This window comes from Artemia franciscana, chromosome 18 (genome assembly GCF_032884065.1).
Source record: "Artemia franciscana chromosome 18, ASM3288406v1, whole genome shotgun sequence".
NCBI classification, from domain to species: Eukaryota; Metazoa; Arthropoda; class Branchiopoda; order Anostraca; family Artemiidae; genus Artemia; species Artemia franciscana.
In genome coordinates this window covers 35690962-35712993 of record NC_088880.1, presented here as the reverse complement: position 1 = coordinate 35712993, position 22032 = coordinate 35690962, and the positions used below count along the sequence as shown (strand labels likewise).

At 35.2% G+C, this 22032-nt stretch overlaps 2 protein-coding genes across 2 annotated transcripts in view; one reads left to right on the top strand and one right to left on the bottom strand.

Annotated features, from left to right (window-relative positions):
- Positions 1-22032, bottom strand: part of LOC136038948 (uncharacterized) — a 470704-nt gene that overhangs the window by 62773 nt on the left and 385899 nt on the right. The window lies entirely within an intron of this gene.
- The window catches only part of LOC136038946 (ankyrin repeat domain-containing protein 12-like), a gene marked incomplete in the record, with an annotated part of 83613 nt that continues 65870 nt past the window's right edge, over positions 4290-22032 (top strand). Inside the window, 1 exon segment of the mRNA XM_065722454.1 lies at positions 4290-4521. Coding sequence (XP_065578526.1) covers positions 4503-4521 — 19 coding nt within the window.

Here is a 22032-nt window from a genome sequence, read left to right as displayed (position 1 = left end):
AACTAAATTGACTTTTGTCTTTGTGGCTATGAAACCGGATTTTCTCAGCAAAATTCTTGAGTGTGTTCTGAATTGAATCAATTGAATAATGAACGAGTACCAAATATTTTATCAAAATGTACCTGCATCGTAGTTTGTCAAACAGTTCGTGGTAACGAACGATGTAGTAAGGAGCGATCCGGCTCAATAGTAACCAAAACTCAAAAAAATTGAATTTTGATATCAATAGCTACATCAAAAGAATCGTATTTTAATGCTGATTTTAAATATATAAGTTTCATCAAGTTTAGTCTTACCCATCAAAAGTTACGAGCCTGAGAAAATTTGCCTTATTTAGGAAAATAGGGGGAAACACCCCATAAAAGTCGTAGGATCTTAACGAAAATGACACCATCAGATTCAGCGTCTCAGAGAACCCTACTGTAGAAGTTTCAAGCTCCTATCTACATAAATGTGGAATTTTGTATTTTTTGCCAGAAGACAAATCACGGGTGCGTGTTTATTTGTTTGTTTTTTTTTTTGTTTTTTTTTTCCCAGGGGTCATCGTATCGACCAAGTGGTCCTAGAATGTCGCAAGAGGGCTCATTCTAACGGAAATGAAAAGTTCTAGTGCCCTTTTTAAGTGACCAAAAAAATTGGAGGGCATCTAGGCCCCCTCCCGCGCTCATGTTTTTCCTAAAGTCCACGGATCAAAATTTTGAGATAGCCATTTTGTTCAGCATAGTCAAAAACCATAAAAACTATGTCTTTGGGATGACTTACTCCCCCACAGTCCCTGGGGGAGGGGCTACAAGTTACAAAATTTGACCAGTGCTTACATATAGTAATGGTTATTGGGAAGTGTGTAGGCGTTTTCAGTAGGATTTTTTGGTTGGGGGGGGGGGGGGTTGAGAATAGGGGGATAGGCTGGGGGAGCTTTCCATCGAGGAATTTGTCATGGAAGAAGAAAATTTCCATGAAGGGAGCGCAGGATTTACTAGCATTATTAAAAAAAAAACAATGAAAAAAAAATATGAAAAAGTTTTTTTCAGCTGGAAGTAAAGAGCAGCATTAAAACTTAAAAAGAACGGAAATTATTACCCATATGTGGAGCTCACCTCCTCCTAATACCCCGATCTTTACACTAAAGTATTTTTTAGTAATTTCAACTATTTATTTTACGGCTTTGGTGATTCAGGGGTCATTCTTAATGAATTGGGACAAAATCTAAGCTTTAGTGCAAAGAGCGAGGTACTGACGAGGGGGCGAACCCCCTCATATATGTAATAAAAACATGAGAATACAAAACTTCTTTACGTAAGCTAATTTATAAGTTACGTATATCTTTTACTAAAAAAAAGATTCGTAAAAAATTAAAAGTTCTAGTTGCCTTTATCTTAATTAACCAAAAAATCGGAGGGCAACTAGGCTTCCTCCCCCGCTCTTTTTTCTCAAAATCATTCAATCAAAATTATGAGAAAGTCATTTAGCAAAAAAAAAAAATAAATATGCAAATTTCGTTTTAATTATTCCTCTGCGGAGAGCCAAAATCAAAACATGCATTGATTGAAAAACGTTCAGAAATTAAATAAAAAAAACAAGCTTTTTTAACTGAAAGTAAGGAGCAAAATTAAAACTTAAAACGAACAGAAATTACTTCGTATATGAAAGGGGCTGCTTCCTCACCAACATCCCGCTCTTTACGCTAAAGTTTTTTACTGTTTTAAAAAGAAGAGTTGAGAGAAAGAGTCAAACTTTAGCGTCAAGAGCGGGATGTTGGTGAGGAAGCAGCCCCTTTCATATACGAAGTAATTTCTGTTCGTTTTAAGTTTTAATTTTGCTCCTTACTTTCAGTTAAAAAAACTTGTTTTTTTTATTTAATTTTTCACGAAAGAACCTAACTTCACTTATTGAGTGTGTTCTGAATAATACACAAGTACCATAAAAATAATAAATATGAGTAAATTGATAAGAGATATAAAAGTAAAAAATACAAAGATTAAGAAAGTAAAAGACAGAAGGAAAGAAAGTAAAAGGAGTTCAGCTAAGAAAATCAAGGAGTTCAACAAACCCAATTTTTTTCCTCCCTCTTATTAGAAAAAAAAATAATAAACAAAAGTAAATTGGTAAGAAATATAAAAGTAATAAACTAAAAGAGTAAGAATGTAAAAGCCAGATGGAAAAAGTAAAGGAGTTCAACTTTGCAAAATTGACGAAAATTTTCCTTCTCATTTTAAAAAATCCTCTTATCACTTATCACACACAAAGAAAACCCGTGTATCAAAGACAAGAAGGGTTAACAGTAACACCCTTATAGGCCAGTCAGAATAAAATTCACGAATCCACCCTCTGAAATGTGGAATGTCTTGTTCAATCAAATCATAGTTTACTTAGGGTGGTAACTGGTAAACAAACCGGAGAGACTAATAAAACGTTCGGTTAGCAACAAGAATGCAGATGGGCTAGTTTCAAATATCAATAATGACACCCCGGCAGAATTTAGTAAAGACACCTGCCCTTCTTCTTTTCGCCTTGAAAATCTATGCACAAATTCAAAGAAGCCTATAAATTCAAAAAAGGTGCCAAATAGCTTGTGAAAGTGTAGTTGTCTTCGAAAATCCAACAGGTTGTTAATTTTTTAATTTGTACGGACGAAAAGGGTTGTCAAGTCTAGCTTATTAATATTATGTATGTATTTTCAAGGTTAAATATTACAACACTGATGCAAAACTGCCCTAAAATTTCAGTATTTTGAAATAACCAAAGAAAAAATAGCGGTTTTCCAAAATGGACCCAAAATAGGTCCAAAGGGGGAAGACATTTTTTGTTTTGATGGCCCTTGTACTTTTAGTCTTGTAATGAATTTCTGGAGCACGAACATAGTTTGAAGATCCGCTGCGTAACATCGAAATAGGTCAGGTTACTAGAAGTAAATTTTTGGTGAGGACCCGAAAACTGGGAAATGATTTTTTTTCTGTTATAGAGGCTGAGGGGTCGGTAAAATAAAAATTTTCGGACAACTCGGAAAGCATTTAAGATGTGATAAAGTTACCTTATAGATGCCAGAAGTACCATTCACAATTATTTCTTTGTAAAAAAGAAAGAAATTATATATTTTGGAAAAACCGACAATTATGAAGGTTTAAGGTTCAATTGAGTTTATAATAAAACACGACATACATAGACCTTAAAAGGAGTTGCTCCAAGACCAAGGGGTGACCGACTTCCCTCAACCTTATGTAAATCTGAGAACGTCATGTTTAACGCATAGTTACGCTACACTTAATACAGCACTTGGCATAGCTTCGGCATGCTTGGCAGAGTTCCGCCACGCTCATTACGCGCCACCTGGTAAATATGATTTCTAAGAGCCGACCATTCTTCATCTAAGACTAACACACGCTGAGACTCAAGAACATCAAAGATTCTTCTCTAACATTCAGTACGACTCCCACTCCAGCACATGACACAGCGACACAGCGACACACTTCCTCAATATATAATTATTCTTTAACCATAACAATGGGGCTCCTTCCTTCCTCTTGGGATTTACAACCACTTCGTCTGTTTAAACTACTAATTAATATTAAACTACGCCATTAATATTCAAAGAAAACTTAATTATAAATTAACATCTAATTTAGATTATCTTTAGCTTTTTGACCTTCAATTAAATATTTTGAAACCATGGCCATGTCCTGTTTTTTTTTCGGTTGGAGGGGTTAATTTTTTGGGGGCGTTTGCAATAAATTTCACAAAAAAATAACAGAAATGTATATGTGCATTTTGTTCCTTTTTTTACGAGTTAAAAAAGATTTTTTTGAGAGGGTGGGGGGAGGTCAAACCCCATAAGTCTGTGTGTGACCAAAATAATACAAAAACGTGTTCAGCGTTTTCTAGGATAGTCAAGGCAAAAAAATGTAAAGAATGCTTTCTCAAAGCCGAATTATCCACACAGTTTGGAGCAAGAACTTCCAATGATTTAATTGCAGGATGGGGCAATGATAAACACAGTTATATTTGATAACTTGAATAAGAAATGCTTCGCAATTCAAAAAAATGGTCTGCGGGGAGGGGACAAGCTCCGAGGCTTCCCCCCAATGTACGTCCCTGAAACAGAGGTCCAACATTCCCCTGTTATACATCATTTACAAAACTAATCTACAGCATCGTTTATTAAAGACAAGGCGGAAATGAGCAATCCCAATGGCATGCGTTAATTAGGTATTCATATGAAAGCCCAATTAGCGGTTTAAAGATAAAACGTGAAAAAGATTCTCCCAGTTATGCAAATAGAATTAGTCAATTTAATGCAATAAAAAACTTGGAAAGGAAGGATTATGTCCGACGGGAATTTGGACTTTCAATTCTCTTGGTCATATTTTCTTGACAGAAGTAATCAGTTCTTGGAATTTTGCCAACGAACGGAGTCGAATTATGTGAATTTGGAAAAGACGAAAGTTTGAATCAAAGTGTTTGTGAACTAAAAGAAGGGTCTCAATCACGTGAAATTGTTTTTGCTAATGGATATAAAACCCTACGGTAAGGTTTTGTCATTATTTTATGAACGATGATGGGCATTATCATACACATTTTTGATCACAATTCAGGGCGGAGTGGCGTAGGTCTAACGTAAATTTTCCTCGGATCTGCCTGATGAATTTTTCGTGGACAAAAAACCCGACAGGGGGTTATTGCCCACTCGGCATAACTAAAGTTAAAAATATATTTGTAGTCCGTTCCCCATAAGGAAAATTTAGGATCTTTGCCTACGCCCGTTCTTCAGAAGAAAAAAACTCCAGCTACTCCCATCGAAGGAGGTAGTTAAGGATTGGGTTTGGATTAAGGGTTGGGTTAACGGTTAAGGACTGGGCATTTGGATCCACCGAAGAAAAAAACTCTTTAGTTTTGGTGTATCAAATATTTGACTCTTTACTTTATTGCTCCCTGTTATTTTGTTTCTCAACCCAAATGAAACGGTTTTTAAGGAATAGACCAAATATGTTATTTCAGTATATTCCTGGAAATAATTAATAATTTATTTATTCCTGGAAATTATTTCCAAAAAACCTTTGAACTCTTCATAAAAAGCAAGGGACTTATAAGGGGTTTTTGAACCGCTTATGAAAATTTCTGCTATAACAAAAATTTCGACTATTTCCCTTTATAAAGTTTTATTGGATTTTGGCTTTTACGATTGTTTCTAGTTAAAACACAAAAATGGTCTTATTTTTCAAAATGTACGCAAAACATTCGTGCCTATGGGTAGAGGATTCGTACATTGTACAGGGACTTTGCTTTAAACTATGAGAGGGCTTTTTCGATAAAAATACTGAAATTTAGTGAAATTTTTGAGATACAACAAATCGAAAGGTAGCCTACCCATATATCTTCATGCCCTCGGTGTCCCCACCGCCCAAAGGATGAAATTTCAAGTTGGTCATTTTAATCCTAAAGGTAAGAAAGTCAAAATCAAACAGTTCTTGTTAACGAACTGCAGTAAGGAGTTACCCGGCTCAATAGTAAACGAAACCCTAAAAAAACAGTATTTTGATATCAATACATACATCAACAGAATCGCATTTTTATGTTAACTTTTAGTCTTACCCATCAAAAGCTACAAGCCTGAGAAAATTTGCCTCTTTTTCGAAAAAGGGGGGAAACACCCCACAAAAGTCGTAGAATCTTAGTGGAAATTACAGCATCACATTCAACCTATCAGAGAACCTGACTGTAGAGGTCTCAAGCTTCTATCTTGAAAAATGTGGAATTTTGTAATCTTCGCCAGAAGACAGATCAGGGATGCGCGTTTATTTGTTTTTTTCCCCAGGGTTGATCGTATCGATCCACTGGTCCTAGAATGTCAAGAAATGGCTCATTCTAACTGAAATTAGTGCCCTTTTTAAGCGACCAAAAAATTGGAGGGCAACTAGGCCCCTTCCCACACTCATTTTTTCCCAAAGTCACAGGATCAAAATTTTTAGATAGCCATTTTGTCGAGCATAGTCCAAAACCACATAAATGGCTCTGAGGACGACTTAATCCCCCACAGTCTCCGGGGGAAGAGCTACAAGTTATCAACTTTGCCCGTTGTTTACATATAGTATTGTTTCTTGAGGAAGTATAATGACGTTTCAAGGAGGCATTTTTTCTGGTGTGGGGGGGATTACGTGAGATGATCTTTCCACGGATGAATTTATTATGGGGAAAGATAATTTTCATGAAGGGGGTGCTGGATTTTCCAGCATTATTTAAAATAACAATGACAAACGAAATAAAAAACAAGTTTTTTCAACTGAAAGTAAAGAGCAACATTAAAACTTAAGACGAACAGAAATTATTACATATATGAGGGGGTTCGCACCCTCCTTAATACCTTGTTTTTTACACTAAAGTATTTTTGGTAATTTTAAAAGAGCTATTTATTCTAATTAAACAGCCTTTGTGCTTCAGGGGTCATTCTTAAAGAATTGGAGCCAAATTTAAACTTTAGCGTAAAGAGCGAGGTATTGACGAGGTATTGAGGTATTGACGTTATATAAGTTAATTTATAAGTTACGTACATTTATTACTGATGAAAACGTCCGTAAATAAAATTAAAAGCTAGTGGCCTTTTTAAGTAAACCAAAACTTGGAGGGCAACTAGGCCCCCTCCCCGCCTATTTTTCTCAAAATCGTCCGATCAAAACTTAGAGGAAGCCATTTAGAAAAAAAGGAGAATTAATATGTACATTTCGTTTTAATTATTCATGTACGGTGAGCCAAAATCAAATCTTTATTAATTCAAAAACGTTCAGATATTAAATAAAAAAAACAAGTTTTTTCAACTGAAAATAAGGAGCAACATTAGAACTTAAAACAAACAGAAATTATTAAGTATATGAGGGGGTTCGTCTCCTCCTCAATACCTCGCTCTTTACGCTAAAGTATTTTTATAAAAGAGTTATTTATTCTAATTAAACGACCTTTGTGGTTCAGCGGTCATTCTTAAAGAATTGGAACAAAATTCGAACTTTAAAGTAAAGTGCGAGGTATTGACGAGGGGACGAACCCCCTCATACATGTAATAAAAATATACGAATATAGAAGTTCGTTACGTAAGTTAATTTGTAAGTTACGTATATATTTATTAATAATAAAAACCATCGTAAATAAAGTTAAAAGTTCTAGTGGTCTTTTTAAGTAACCAAAAAAGGAGGGCAACTAGGCCCCCTCCCCTAATCCTTTTTCCTCAAAATCGTCCGATCAAAACTTTGAGAAAGCCATTTAGCCGAAAAAGTAAGTTAACATGTAAATTTCGTTTTAATTATTCATGTACAGTGATCTAAAATCAACACCTGCATTAATTCAAAAATATTCAGAAATTAAATAAAAAAGACAAGTTTTTTTAACTGAAAATAAGGAGCGACATTAAAACTAAAACGAACAGAAATTATTCAGTATATGAAAGGGAGCGCTCCGCCTCGTCAACGCTCCGCTCTTTACGCTAAATTTTGATTTTTTTTTCATAATTCTACTTTTTAAAACAATACAAACTTTAGCGCAAAGAGTGGGGTGTTGAGGAGGGGACAGTCCCTTTCATATATGGAATAATTTCTGTTTGTTTTAAGTTTTAATGCCGCACCTTACTTTCAGTTGAAAAACTTGTTGTTGTTTTTTAATTTAATTCACATATCCTACAGGACCAACGTTTAAAAACAAAGCCCTCCTGCATACATTTTAGTAAGAATACGGACTTGTTGGAGAATGCGGCATTTGCACGTTGTAAGATAACCAGATGGGCCTAGAAGGCCCATATGGTTATGAAAGAATTTTCGACCTCCCTGAAGAAATTTAGTTTTATGTTCTCTTTTGTAATTTTATGGCCTGCTTTTTTAATTTTATGGCCTGCTTTTTTAATGTCGATTTCAATTATTTTTTAACTTAAAAGAACAGCACAATTGGTATTTATTCCTAATTCTACTTTTATAATAAATCCATGTCAAGCTTTGATATATTTACATCGAACGTAATTTGTCACAGTAAGTATACTTAAAAAAGGATGTGAGCGGGGGAGGGGGGAATGGTATAATAGGTACCATCTTAAGGAAATCTAAACTACTTATAAATTAGCCTTTACTATAAAGATTAATTGAAATGGTAGTTAGCATACCATTCCTGAATCAGCGCTAAATGGGATTTTTTTCGCAACAGACAGGTTTTTTTTCGAAGCATGGTTTAAAACTTTCGGTTACTATGGGCCATGGTTTGTTCTTTATATTTGTAGAATTCTAAAAATAGCCATATACTCAAAAATAAGCCTTCTTGATTGTTTCGAGAATTTAAATTGTGTAGTAAAATCATTGATATCATGGTAAAAAACTATGTCGAGCCTTTTAAATTAGTCGTTTATTTTCTGCAGACTAGCTGTTGAATTTTCTTCTCCTTGAAGCTAGCTCTGTGTTTTCAGTAAAGTGCTAATTCATAGAACTCTGTTTGAAAATACCAATAGTTTCTAGGCCCTATCATGGATGTCTTAGAACATTGCAAGGATTTAATTGGAAGTCTTCGCCAACATAAGGCATTATTGTTCAAGAACGTTCGGAATATTGAAGCATAATTAAACAGTGTCTGCCTTAGCAGAAACATTTGGCCTCAAAAGATTTACCCTGGTACTATTTCTGCTAATCAGAAAAGAAAACAGTAACACATTTTGAAAAAAAAACGAGGTTCCTTCTAAATATTTTGAGGACGGAATTAAACACTGGTGGATTAGACCAATTGGTTGAGCGTCCAGATGAAGGGCGTATCCCTCTTTATTTATTTTCCCTTAATAAACAGATTGATTGATTGATTATCCAGAATTATTGTTCAGGGGGGGGGGGAAATTTTTTTTAAAATGCTTCAAAAATTTACTTATACGCATTTTTGTTACTTTTTTACAAGTCGGAAAAAATTCGGGGAGGGGATCAAATACGGTACCCCCCCCCCCCTAGATATGGTCTTGGTTCACATTGTAAGGAAACGAGTATGAATCTACGTATTAAAAGAAATATCACGTTACGCCTTTTCCATTAGCCCATTAGGCATGGGTTTCGAGTCTAATATGGATTGAGTTGAATGAATGATCTAATTGGCTTTAATAGGACCAGTTTTTTTTATAAGGTTCTCCGTGCTCTGTAAAGTTGTCCACCGTTGCAGAAGACAGCCACATGATCGCGGCCCATGCATTCAACTATTGAAGGTTATATCATTTATTTTTCGGACAAAACATTATGGTTTTATCGTCCATCTTTCTAGTAGTTTCAGCAAATTGTTGCCCGGGACAGAGGTATATACAAATTTATAGCCACAACAGACGCCTGAGGGGCTAATCGGAGGAGGGGGTGATTGTGCACCCTTTTATTTTGAAATATACTTTTTTGTTTTCATTTACACAAAAGGTAAACAGACCAAAAATAACCCCTGCATTCTAAAAAACTACCCCCACATTCTTTTTTGTGTTTTCAGCTTTAAGAAATCGTTAGAAATCCATGTATTATCCCATGCCCTATTTTTTTTTTTTAATTTGCATCACAGCCTGATATTTTTATGAAGCATGTATACATTATTTAACAATAAAAAATTATATCCTTTTGGTATTTGTATTAGAACATTCGTTCTGCTAGAAGTACATACTTATTATTAAACATTTCCTAACTTTCATTGTGAAATGTTTCGATAATACCATTGCCAACGAAAAGGTTCAAAGACCCAATGAACTTTCGTTTTAATGGCAGGTTTCCGTTTGCTAATGCAATATAGCCTTTTACTTATCTATTTTATCGAAAAAAAAACAGTTCCATTTTGTCAACATTTTTCTTTTGAGAAGCGCAGTTTCGACATAATATTCCTACCATAATGTGGCCTGCAAGAAAGTAGCTTTTTTTTAAAAAATTAACAGGGTCGCCCACTTTATTTGTCAAAGTCGAAATTCTTCTACAAAAAAGAACAATGTCAAAAAAACTGTGGATTCTTTTTTAAAAATAAATGAAAATTATATAAAATCAGCTCAAGCCTTTCCTAGAGCAACCCTGGCTAGCAAAATCAGGCCAATAGTAAATTCGGATGTTACGCTCGAGGCAAAATTGTTTCAAATTTATGGATTGCATTCTTTCTAACTACCAGCCCTGCTAAAGCAGCCCCGGATAGCAAAACTAGACCAATATTAAACTTCTGACAACATTGTTTCAATTTTCTGGGTCGCAGGCTTTCTAACTAACTACCACCAAACAAAGGAAAAGAGAAAGAAAAAAAAACTTACAAATGTCATTTGTAAAATAATGTAGAACTAATTGGAAACAGATCCGTAGATAAGGCCATATTCAGTGGGTGGGATTACTAGGTTTGAGCCCCCCACCTCTAATTTTGTTCGACTCGTAAAAATGTAACAAAATGGATATAAACAAATTTTTTATGCGTTTTTTGTACCCCCCCCCCCACCAAACAAAAATCCTGGATGCATTCTTGGGGAAGCTTTCCCACTCTTAGGAACTCGGTAAAATTTCAGTTCCAAAGTTTACTTTTCGGCCTTATTCTGGTTTCATAACATTGTCTGCAAGGATTACTGCAGGCATTAGCGACATTTTATACGCAATATTTTTAATGCACAAAAATAACTCAAAGGCTTTTTATGACTAATTGCGTCTATATCCTAAGGCCTGGAGATTTGGATAAAGCATTTTGAAGTCGCATATAATTAGTCATGTTAGGGAAATAAAGCCAACCCAGCAATTACCATTGTAAAAGAATTTGTCGAAATCTTATCTAATCCGAACCCGATGAAAGTCAAGGTTAAATCTTTACAGTTTTAATTTGTTTTCTTTAGTAGCTTGGTGTTGAGATTATCATATTGTCGGCTTAAATGCCTGTATTAGTTTATTTTTGTCTTCACTTAAAAAAAATTCTTACGTGAGGAGTCTTTTCAAGAGGAGTCTCAGAGTAGTGTGAGGTCATTTAAAGGAAAAGTGTGTTTCTGCAATTAAAGGCTCCGATTTTTTTTTCAAAATCGCAACCTACCTAGATCGTTTTCCCAGGCCAGAAAATCTTGGGGTGCCAATTTCCAAAAAAAAAAAAAATGCAAAGAAATTATAAATGAACCCCAATTATTACTCGTTTGAAGAGTGCATATATATATATATATATATATATATATATATATATATATAAAAAAATGTAAATGTACATTTGAAAAAATTCATTTGTACTAAAATAAATTTTCTTAATATTTAAATATTTTTAACGTTAATAAGACATTTTACGAAATAACATAAATAAATGTGTATATCAAACAATTCGTGATAACGAACTGTAAGTAAGGAGCAGCCCAGCTCAATAGTAACCGAAACTCTAAAAAACTGAATTTTGATACCAATAGAAGCATCAAGAGAATCAGATTCTTATGCTGATTTTAAATATATAACTTTCCTCAAGTTTAGTTTTACCAATCAAAAGTTACGAGCCTGAAAAAATTTGCCTCGTTTTTGAAAAAAGGAGCAACATCCTCTAAAAGTCGTAGAATCTTAATGGAAATAACCCAATCAGATTGAGCGTTTCAGAGAACCCTACTGAAGAGGTTTCAAGCTCCTATCTGCAAAAATGTGAAATTTTGTACTTTTTACCAGAAGAAAGATCACGGATTCGCGTTTTTTTTTTTTTTTTTTTTTTTTTTCAGCAGGATTGCATTGACTCAGTGGTCCTAGAATCTCGCGAGAGAGCTCTTTCAAGCGGAAATTAAAAGTTATAGTGTCATTTAAAAGTCGCCGGATCAAAATTTCAAGATATCCATTTTGTTCAGCGTAGTCAAAAATTCTAATAATTTTTTCTTTGAGGACGATTTAATCCCCCGCAGTCCCCGAGGGAAGGGCTGCAAGTTATGAACTTTGCCCATCGTTTACATATAGTATTGGTTATTGGGAAGCATACAGACGGGATTTTTCTGGTGATGGGGGTTCGGGGGTTACTTGGGAGGATCTTTCCATGGAGGAATTTGAAATGGGGTAAAAGAATTTCAATGAAAGGGATTCTGGATTTTCCAGCATTATTAAAAAAAAAAACAATGAGAAATTACATTAAAAAACAAGTTTTTTAAACTGAAAGTAAGGAGCAACACTAAACCTAAAACGAACGAAAACTATTATGTATGTTAGGGGGGTCGTCCCCTCCTCAATACCTCGCTCTTTACGCTAAAGTATTTTTAGTAATTTCAAAAGAGCTATTTATTCTCATTAAACGGCCTTTGTAATCCAAGGGTCCTTCTTAGAAAATTGGAACAGAATTCGAACTTTATTGTAAAGAGCGAGGTATTGACGAGTGGGCAACCCCCCTCATATAAGTAATAAAAATATACAAATATAGAAGTTCATTACGTAAATTAATTCGTAAGTTACGTATATTTATTACCAATAAATACGTTCGTAAATAAAATTAAAAGTTCTAGTGTATTATTATAAAAAATTTGAGGGCAACTAGGCCCCATCCCCAGCCCCTTTTTTCTCAAAATCGTCCAATCAAAACTTTGAGAAAGCCTTTTCGCCAAAAAAAAACAACAAAAAAACAAAAATCAATATGCAAACTTCGTTTTAATTATTCATGTGCGATGAGTCAAAATCAAGATCTGCATTAATTCAAAAACCTTCAGAAATTAAATTTAAAAATAGTTTTTTTTCACTGAAAATAAGGAGCGACATTAAAACTTAAAACAAACAGAAATTATTCCATATATGAAAGGTCAAAATCAAGATCTGCATTAATTCAAAAACCTTCAGAAATTAAATTTAAAAATAGTTTTTTTTCACTGAAAATAAGGAGCGACATTAAAACTTAAAACAAACAGAAATTATTCCATATATGAAAGGGGCTGTCCCCTCCTCAACACCCCGCTCTTTACGTTAAAGTTTGACTCTTTCTTACACCTCTACTTTTTAAAAGAATAAAAAACTTTAGCGTAAAGAGCGGGGTGTTGAGGAGGGGACATTCCCTTTCATATACGGAATAATTTCTGTTTTTAAGTTTTAATGTCACTCCTTAGACTACTTTCAGTTGAAAAAAACCTGTTTTTTTTTATTTAATATCATATAAGTACCAACATTTCAAATATTCTTCAATTTGGTTCATCATAAAAGTTTTCGATGGCTCAGAAACACGGTTCGGGGAATTCTAAAGCAACAAGTTAGACAGTTGGCTTTTGGTTGAGAGGGGCTGTTACAATTATAAAGACTTCTCTTTCTATTTTGAATGTTTTGTATCTCCTATGCGAGGTGTCACCAACTATCCACTATCTGAACATCTCGAAGCGCCACTTGTCACTTAGTCAATAAGATTTGTGGAAATGGTTTACCTCTCACTCTTTTGTAACGGTCGTTACCAAATGGAATATTAAACCTCTATAAGCAGAGCTTATATATAGAAATCAAGAGATGTTCTAAAGGTTTTTATTTAGCCTTGGTGTGAATTAGAGGCAATTACCTCCTAGATTTTTTTTGTCCTGCTAGATTTTGTGAAATTCCTTTGAATGTAGAGCATTTTCATTGAAAAAAAGCTTTTTTTGGCATTTTCATTGAATCTAAAACTTAGACTCCTATATCCGTCGTTTATTTAGCCTGTTTCTGGTGGTTTTGGTGAATTTTGGACGTCTCATGACTCGATTACCCCCTCCCCCAGCCTCCGTAATAAATTTTAATGTACGTGCTGATTCTGGTGAATCTTAGATTCCTTGTGGATACGGCCAGCCTTGGGGATACCTCTACCTTTACGAAAAAAATACCTCTACGAAAAAAAATTATTGACCACGCTCAAATCTTGGCAGGTAGCCTTTTAATACATTATGTCATCACGGGACAAGATCAAAATCTCTGATACTCTGAAAGAATTTCTTTATTTACCAAGAAAAGCAAATAAAAAAAAAGAACAAACAAACATTCTGAAATGCATTTTCTAATAGTCAACATGATTGACATACTTTTGTCTCTTAAAATCGAATCTTGTTTGATTGTTATATTTTTCAGTCTTTCTATTAGGAGCAGGTGTTTTATGAAAACCCCCAGCTTGCTTTGTAAGCGGGCTCCACAACAAGTCTTTAGTGTCTACCTTGGTTAATAAATACAAAAAAGGAAAAAAAAACAAGACATGTGTAGATTAGTCTACATTAGTTTTCTGAATGCAATTTCCTTCTAATCCTTTTTCCGCTATTTTACCGCTCGGGTATACACATCCGTCTAATCAACACAAATTATGGTTGTGCTAGGATCTTGGCAGGTAGCCTATTAGTATATCACATCGTCAATGGACTAAATTATAATCCCTAACAATGTGGAAGATTCCCCAGAAAAGCAATAAGATTTAATGAGAAAATAAATAAGAAGTAAACTGAACAAACAATTATTTTGAAATAAATTTCAAGCACATAATTTGCCAAATCAAATGTATAATTTCCCAAAAAATTTCCTAAATTGTTCATATAGCCTGTTTGCTTATTTTTTTTCTTTTGTCCATTTTTGATTCCCCCCCGAAATAAATGTCGTGTCACGTGCCTGATTGCGTGTTTATTACAGTATTTTAATATCCAGTCTACTTTGATTATTATGTTCTTTTATCCATTTGGTTAGTGACAGGGATTTTAAGAACTCCAGCTCGTTTCGAAAGCGGGCTCCACCGTAAGTTTATAGTGTCTACTGTCAATGATAAATGCAAACAAAAGAAAACAAGAGCCAAGAGCTCATATTGCACTTGTGACGAGGTCGCAACCTAAAATCAAACTCGGTGCTAGAGTTATGGATTTCATCGTCCTAGCACGTCAAGAAGCAACGAAGTCACCAAAGCACTGGAAATCCCTCAAACTCCCCCAATGTGATCGGATCCGGTCCGCTTATGTCAATCACGTATCTATAACTCGTAATTATTCTCGAAATCGCCAAAGTACTAGAAATCCCCCCAACTCCTCCAAAGAGAGCGAATCCGGTCCAGTTAAGTCAATCAGGTATCTAGAACTTGTGCTTATTCTTCCCAACAAGTTTCATCCCGATCTCTCCTCCTCTAAGAATTTTCCAAGATTTTTGATTTCCAAGATGTCTCTTTCCCCCTCCACTCCCCTATGTCCCAAATTGAAAATAGAGCATCTGAGATATAAGATCTTTCTGTATATCAAGTTTCATTAAGATCCGATCACCCATTCGTAAGATAAACATGCCTCCATTTTCACGATTTACCTTCCCTCAAGCCCCCCCCTCGCAGAAAGGTCGAATCGGGGAACTTTGACTTGGCTTTATTAAACAAGAAACAATATACATAAATCTTATATAAAGGAGACAGGGAGGCAACTCGTTAAGGACAGGGAGGAACGACTGCTATTAAGTCACTATGTGCAGGTTCTTGACACGCCTACCAATTTTCATCGTCCCACCACGTCCAGAAGCACCGAACTCGTCAAAGCACTGGACATCTCCCCTGCCAACTCCCCCAAAGAGAGTGGATCCGGTCCGGTTGTCTCAATTACGTATCTAGGACTTGTGATTATTCTTCCCACCAACTTTCATCCCGATCTCTCCACTCTAAGCGTTTTCCAAGATTTCCAGTTTCCCCCTCCAATTTCCCCCAACGTCACCAGATCTGTTCAGGATTTAAAATAGTGGCCCTGAGACACGAGGCCCTTTGAAATGTCAAATCTCATTAAGATCCGAGCACCTGTTCTTAATTTAAAAATACCTCATTTTTCTTCTTTTTTCCAAATTAGTTGTAACTGGATCAGCCCTCCGCAAAAAAAAAAGTTTAACCGCCATGTTTAGCCGCATGACATGACAAAGAAAGTTATCCGTGACGATGGGGAAGAAAGTGGATTGCAATGGGCATTAGTCTGTATGGTGAATATAAGAAACAAAGCTTTTAAACGTAATCATATAAAAGAATAGACAGAGCAATAAACAATATACTGCTTTAGATGAGCTTTAATAATTTATGTTTGGGTGTTCAAGAATTTCCATAGAATTTAAAGTACACGTTAAAATGACGTATAAATTAACACGTTAAAACACGTATAAATGGTATCCTTTTTTCGTTTTAACATGAAATGGGTTAGATGGAAGTTCCGTCAGGGAGATTAAATCAAAACTAATCCACAAGCAGCTTTGAAATTACATGGGGTTAACCACATGCTATTTTTATGGCACTTGGTATTTACCAAGTGACATAAAACGATTGCAATTTCTGTCTGTAACTCGGTCCCGGTTTTGCTAGTTCGGGCACTTCCAGGTAAGCTAGGACGATGAATTTAAGTCTGAAATTTTTACCAATTTAGCAACCTATTTTCATATGGCTCCCTCCAAGAATATATAGCGGACAATATGGTAAAAATATTTATTGTAAATATAAAGGCCGAAACATGCTTACAAGAACCATCAGTAACAATATTTAACGGAAATTGATAATTGAGAGTTCATCCAGAATGATGACGAATTCATGTATGCCATATTTCTATTCTACGAATCTTCTCTGTTATTTCTTAAGGAATGTAAAGATCTCTTGTAGCGAGACCCTGCTTTTCTTGATCTCTTATTTTTTCTCTTCGTGATATTTTTCTAGTGTGCTGTACCTCCTTTTCCAAGACCATCGTTTTGATCTTGAACTTTCATGGAGCAGTAATGGCGCCCTTTCTTCCGCTAGCTTCGTACTTGACCAGTCTGAAACTAAGTTTATCTCTACTCTAATGGAATTCATTTCATTCAATATTTTTCTCCTCAGCTATTCCAGATTCGCCTCATCTATTCTAGTCTACACATGTTCTAAATTGATTGAGTTAGACTCATAATAATTGGTAGAGTCATGATAATGGCCTTTACAGATGATACAATCACAGTAAAAAGTCATTTCTATTTCAATATTATCATCTAGCAAAGCTTAACTTCAAACTAGCTATGTGATTGTTTCTGGTAACAGGTCTCTGAATAATAAAAGCTTAAGCTTAAAAGATATTTTTTGCTTAAAGTTCACTATTACATATCCATCAAACGGGGTTCTATGATATATCATGGTTTTACTTTGTCAGATGCACATAATACAATCCGGTATGTCACTTGGTATCCACTGTGCAAAGAACTTAACCTCATCTTCAGGACAGTGATAAGCTCCTTCGAATCTTAGGCAGTTCAATTCTTCTAAATTGAAAAAAGGAATTCTGAGGTCACAGTTTTGGAACAAAGTTTATGTGAAGGCACATTACCCTATTAATACAGCGCTTCAACTCCAGAACAAGAGCTAAGAGCTCATATGGCACTTGTGACGAGGTCAGAAGAGCCAAGAGCTCATTTGACACGAGCTCTAGCGAAATTCTATGGATCAATGGATGGATTTAAAAGGAAAATCAGAAGCTCAATGCCTGTCGGGATTTTGAATAAGAGCTCTGAGACACGAGGTCCTTCTAAATATCAAAATTCATTAAGATCTGATCACGCATTCCTAAGTTGAAAATACCTCATTTCTTCTAATTTTTACTCTCCCTTCAACCCCCAGATGGTCGAACCGGGGAAAACGACTTTATCAAGTCAATTTTTGCAGGTCCCTGACACGCTTACCAATTTTCATCGTCCTAGCTCGTCCAGAAGCACCGAACTCGCCAAAGCAATGGGAATGCCCCCCCCCCAACTCCCACAAAGAGAGCAGATCCGTTCCAATTATGTCTATCACGTATCTAGAACTTTTGCTAATTTTTCCCATCAGGTTTCATCCCGATCTCTCCACTCTACGCGTTTTCCAAGATTTCCGGTTTCCAATATTTCTGTTCCCCCCCCTCTAGCCCCATATGTCCCCGGATCCGATTCGAATGAAAATGGAGCATCTTAGACATAAGTTCTTTCCATATATCAAGTTCATTAAGATCCGATCACCCATTCGTCAGATAAAGATACCTCAGTTATCATGTTTTCCAAGATTTCTGGTTTCCCCCTCCAACTCCCCCCAATGTCACCGGGAAGGTGTCACCCTCTGAAGCATAAGATTCTTCATAATAATGATAGATGGTAATAAGCTTACCTAAGCTATGGATGTCAGGTGATTGATTTTTCTGACGATAATTTCGACAGGACCTGTGCCTGTCATCATCAGGGTAATGAACATCATTAGTGTTGTTCAGTGTTTTTAGTTTTATTTATTTAGTGATTTTACTTTCTGGTAAGATATTTGAATTTAACCTGATGATGACAGGCACAGGTCCTGTCGAAATTATCGTCAGAAAAATCAATCACCTGACATCCATAGCTTAGGTAAGCTTATTACCATCTATCATTATTATGTATAAAAATCAGGTTGGCCTCAGAGAATATATTATAAGATTCTTCTAAATATCAAATTTCATTAGGATCTGGTAACCCGTTTGTAAGTTACGAATACCTCATTTTTTCTAATTTTTTTGAATTACCCCCCACCCTATTTCCTCCAAAGAGAGCGGATCCGGTCCGCTTATGTCAGTCACGTATCTTAGACCTGTGCTTATTATTCTCACCAAGTTTCATCCTGATCTCTTGACTCTAAGCGTTTTCCAAGATTTCTGGTCCCCCAACTCCCCCCAATGACACTGGATCCAGTCGGGATTTAAAATAAGAGATCTGAGTTACGAGGTCCTTCTAAATATGAAATTTCATTAAGATCCGATCACTTTTTCGTAATTTAAAAATACCTCACTTTTTCTAATTTTCCACAATTAACCCACCCCAACTCCCCCAAAGAGAGCGGAAACGTTACGGTTATATCAATCACATATTTAGGACTAGTGCTTATTTTTTCCACCAAGTTTAATCTCGATCCCTCAACTCTAAGCGTTTTCCAAGATTTTAGGTTTCCCCCTCCAGCTTCCCCCAATGTCACCGGATCTGGTAGGGATTCAAAATGAAACTTCTGAGACACGATATCCTTCTAAATAATAAATTTCATTAAGATCCGATCATCATTGGTAAGTTAAAAATACCTATTTTTTCTAATTTTTACGTATTAACCGTCCCCCACTCCCCCCCAGACGGTCGAATCGGGGAAAAGACTATTTGAATTTAATCTGGTCTGATCTCAGATAAACCTGCCAAATATCATCGTCCTAGCTTATCTTGAAGTGCCTAAACTATCAAAACCGGGACCGACATACAGACAGACCTACAGACAGACCGACAGAATTTGCGATCGCTATATGTCACTTGGTAAATACCAAGTGCCATAAATAAGCTTCAGCTTCTCTGACTTCTTTCTAAACATTACTCACTTCTATACCATTTTTATACTAGTGTGTAATCAATCGGTCATAAAATCCCAGTCGGCTCAAATATCGCAACATAGCACTCCACAAGTTTTTATACTAGTCAAACATATTATAATTCCGGTGATAACAATTAATTTCTTCATGTTTCTCAGTCAGTATCAAAAGAGCCCACTCAAATATAACTCCTCAAGCTGATGATTTCAAGCCAATAAATTCAGTGTCATATATTCCAATCATGTGTTTATCCTTCCAATTTACAAAATTCCGTTTTTTAGAGTTTCGATTACTATTGAGTCGGGTCGCTCCTTACTGCAGTTCGTTACCAAGAACTGTTTGATGAATACGATACAGCTATATTTTAACAAAATATTTAATATATAGAGGTGGTTAGGGTTAGGCTATTTCGGGTTGGTTAGGTTTCCACAATTTTGTCTCAGGATTCAGGGGTGGTAATCATTATTTCGGTTTTCCTAAAAAGTAAAATTTTATTGCGAAAATAAATTTATGGTGATTTCTCAAAAAATTCTGAAACCTCTCGAAGGCAAATCACTTTTTTGGATCGATAGAACTGATCACCAGAACATCATAGAGAGATACTTAATGGCTCATTCAAAAGCTATTTGTCACATCTACGTGCTTTTTTTTTTTTATAAATTCCACCTTCTGCAAGTGCCATATGGCACTTTTTGTGCCATTTCTCAGGGGGTGGCGCTAGCAGGTTACCAGAACATCATGGACAGATTTTTTATAGTTTAAATATCGCTCATATCTAAGTTCTTACTATAAATTACACATTCTGCAAGTTCCAAATGGCACTAACAACGGCACTTTTGGTGCCATGTGCCAAGTAGAAAAGCTGGGGCTATTGAATCATCAGAACTTATAAGAGTTATGTTTGATGGCTCATTTGAAAGCTATTGCTCATATCTACGTGCTTTTTTTGTCAATTCTGCCATTTGTAAGTGCGATTTAGCACTGAAAACAACACTTCTATGCCACTTATTAAGTGAAAAAGGCTCTGAAGTACAAAACAGGTACTATTGCAATAGTTATGTTCCAGAACCCTTAACTCGATGTTTACAAGAACCTCCCAGCCTCCCTAAGCTACTGAAACATTAGCAGGTGACTACACCACCCACACACAGATTACAATATTAACTAGTTTTTTGGGATAATTTGCAATAAACTCTTTGTCATGGTTGAATGATTAGCTGCAACCTAGTAAAGAGCGAACCACAGCTTATAGTAACTAAAGTTAAAAATGTTAAAACGGTCTTTTTTTCTTCTTTTTTCCATGCCCAGGGGGTTACTTGGACATAATAGAGAGATGCTTAAGAGCTCTCAAGTTATTTCTTATATGTAAATAGTTTATATGAATTCCACCAGCTGCAAGTGCCATGTGACATGAAAAAAACACACTTTTTATGCCATTTCTCAAGGGGTGGGGCTAGCTGGCTACCATAATATCCTAGGTAGACATTTGATAGGTCATATAAAAATATTGCTCATATCTACGTTCTTCCCATAAATTCTGCCATCTACAAGTTTCAAATGGCACTAAAAACAGCACTTTTGGTGCTATGTCTCAAATAGAAAAGCTAGGGCTAGTGGGCTACCATGAATTTTAGAGTGATGTTTAATGGCTCATATATCAATATATATCAATAAAACTAGGAAAAATAAACGAACTTATTATGTTTCCCTATTTTTCTAGGATTATAGAAAACTAGCGCTTTACTGAAAACCTAAAAGTCAAGCATAAAAAACCAGAATATTGTTTGGGGAGTCAAAAGTGAGTATCTAGTCTGACAACAATAAACTAATCTATAAAGCTTTTAATAGTCGTACACCAGTTGTGACATCAGTAATTTTCAGTATAAAATTAAAATTATCTTAAAACATAAGGGTAAAATTTAATATTTTTTCTAATAACCGCATAGACATTGAACAACATGCGGAAATACTGGGTTGATTTATCAGGTAGCATTCTGGCCTTGCCGGCTATAATACCAATAGTGAGTAATGTACACTCTTAAATTGTAAGAAATATTCTTTAGTTTTACTTGAAATGAAGATTAAATAATTTCTTAGACTACACTGCTTTTCCATTTCCGAAAAAATAATTGAAGAAAAAACGGGTTTAATTTTTATAAAGCAGTGAACAAAATAAAATATAAACTACACTTTAGCTAACAAAAATAAAAATACTCCGAATATTTTGGCCCCACGTCCGGAAGCCTTTCTCAGCGAAAAAAAAGGGAGAAAATTACACACCAACAATTTAAGACTTTTTTTAATACATTATAAAAATGCCACGACAAACTAAAACAAAAACTCACATTATAAAACAAACACTCCCGCACTGACTGTAACTTTAGAAAAACTAAATTGGATTTGGGGTTGGGTGACCTCTTTTCGTATTGTTGCAAGTATTTATAATTTTCATTTTTAATAGATTCCCATTTATACACCGATCGTGGCAGAGGAAAGTGTCAATATACAATTACTTTAGTTTTTCTAAAGTTACAGTCAGTGCGGAAGTGTTCGTTTTATAATGTGAGTTTTGTTTCCGGACGTGGGGCCAAAATATTCGGAGTATTTTTATTTTTGTTAGCTTAAGTGTAGTTTATATTTTATTTTGTTCACTGCTTTATAAAAATTAAACCCGTTTTTTCTTCAATTATTTTTTCGGAAATTAAGATCAAATATAACATAAAACGAACTCTGGAAATCCGGTTATTTCTCTCTATACAGCGGAATATTTCAATTTATAATACAAATCCTAAAGCAAGTGTATAGTC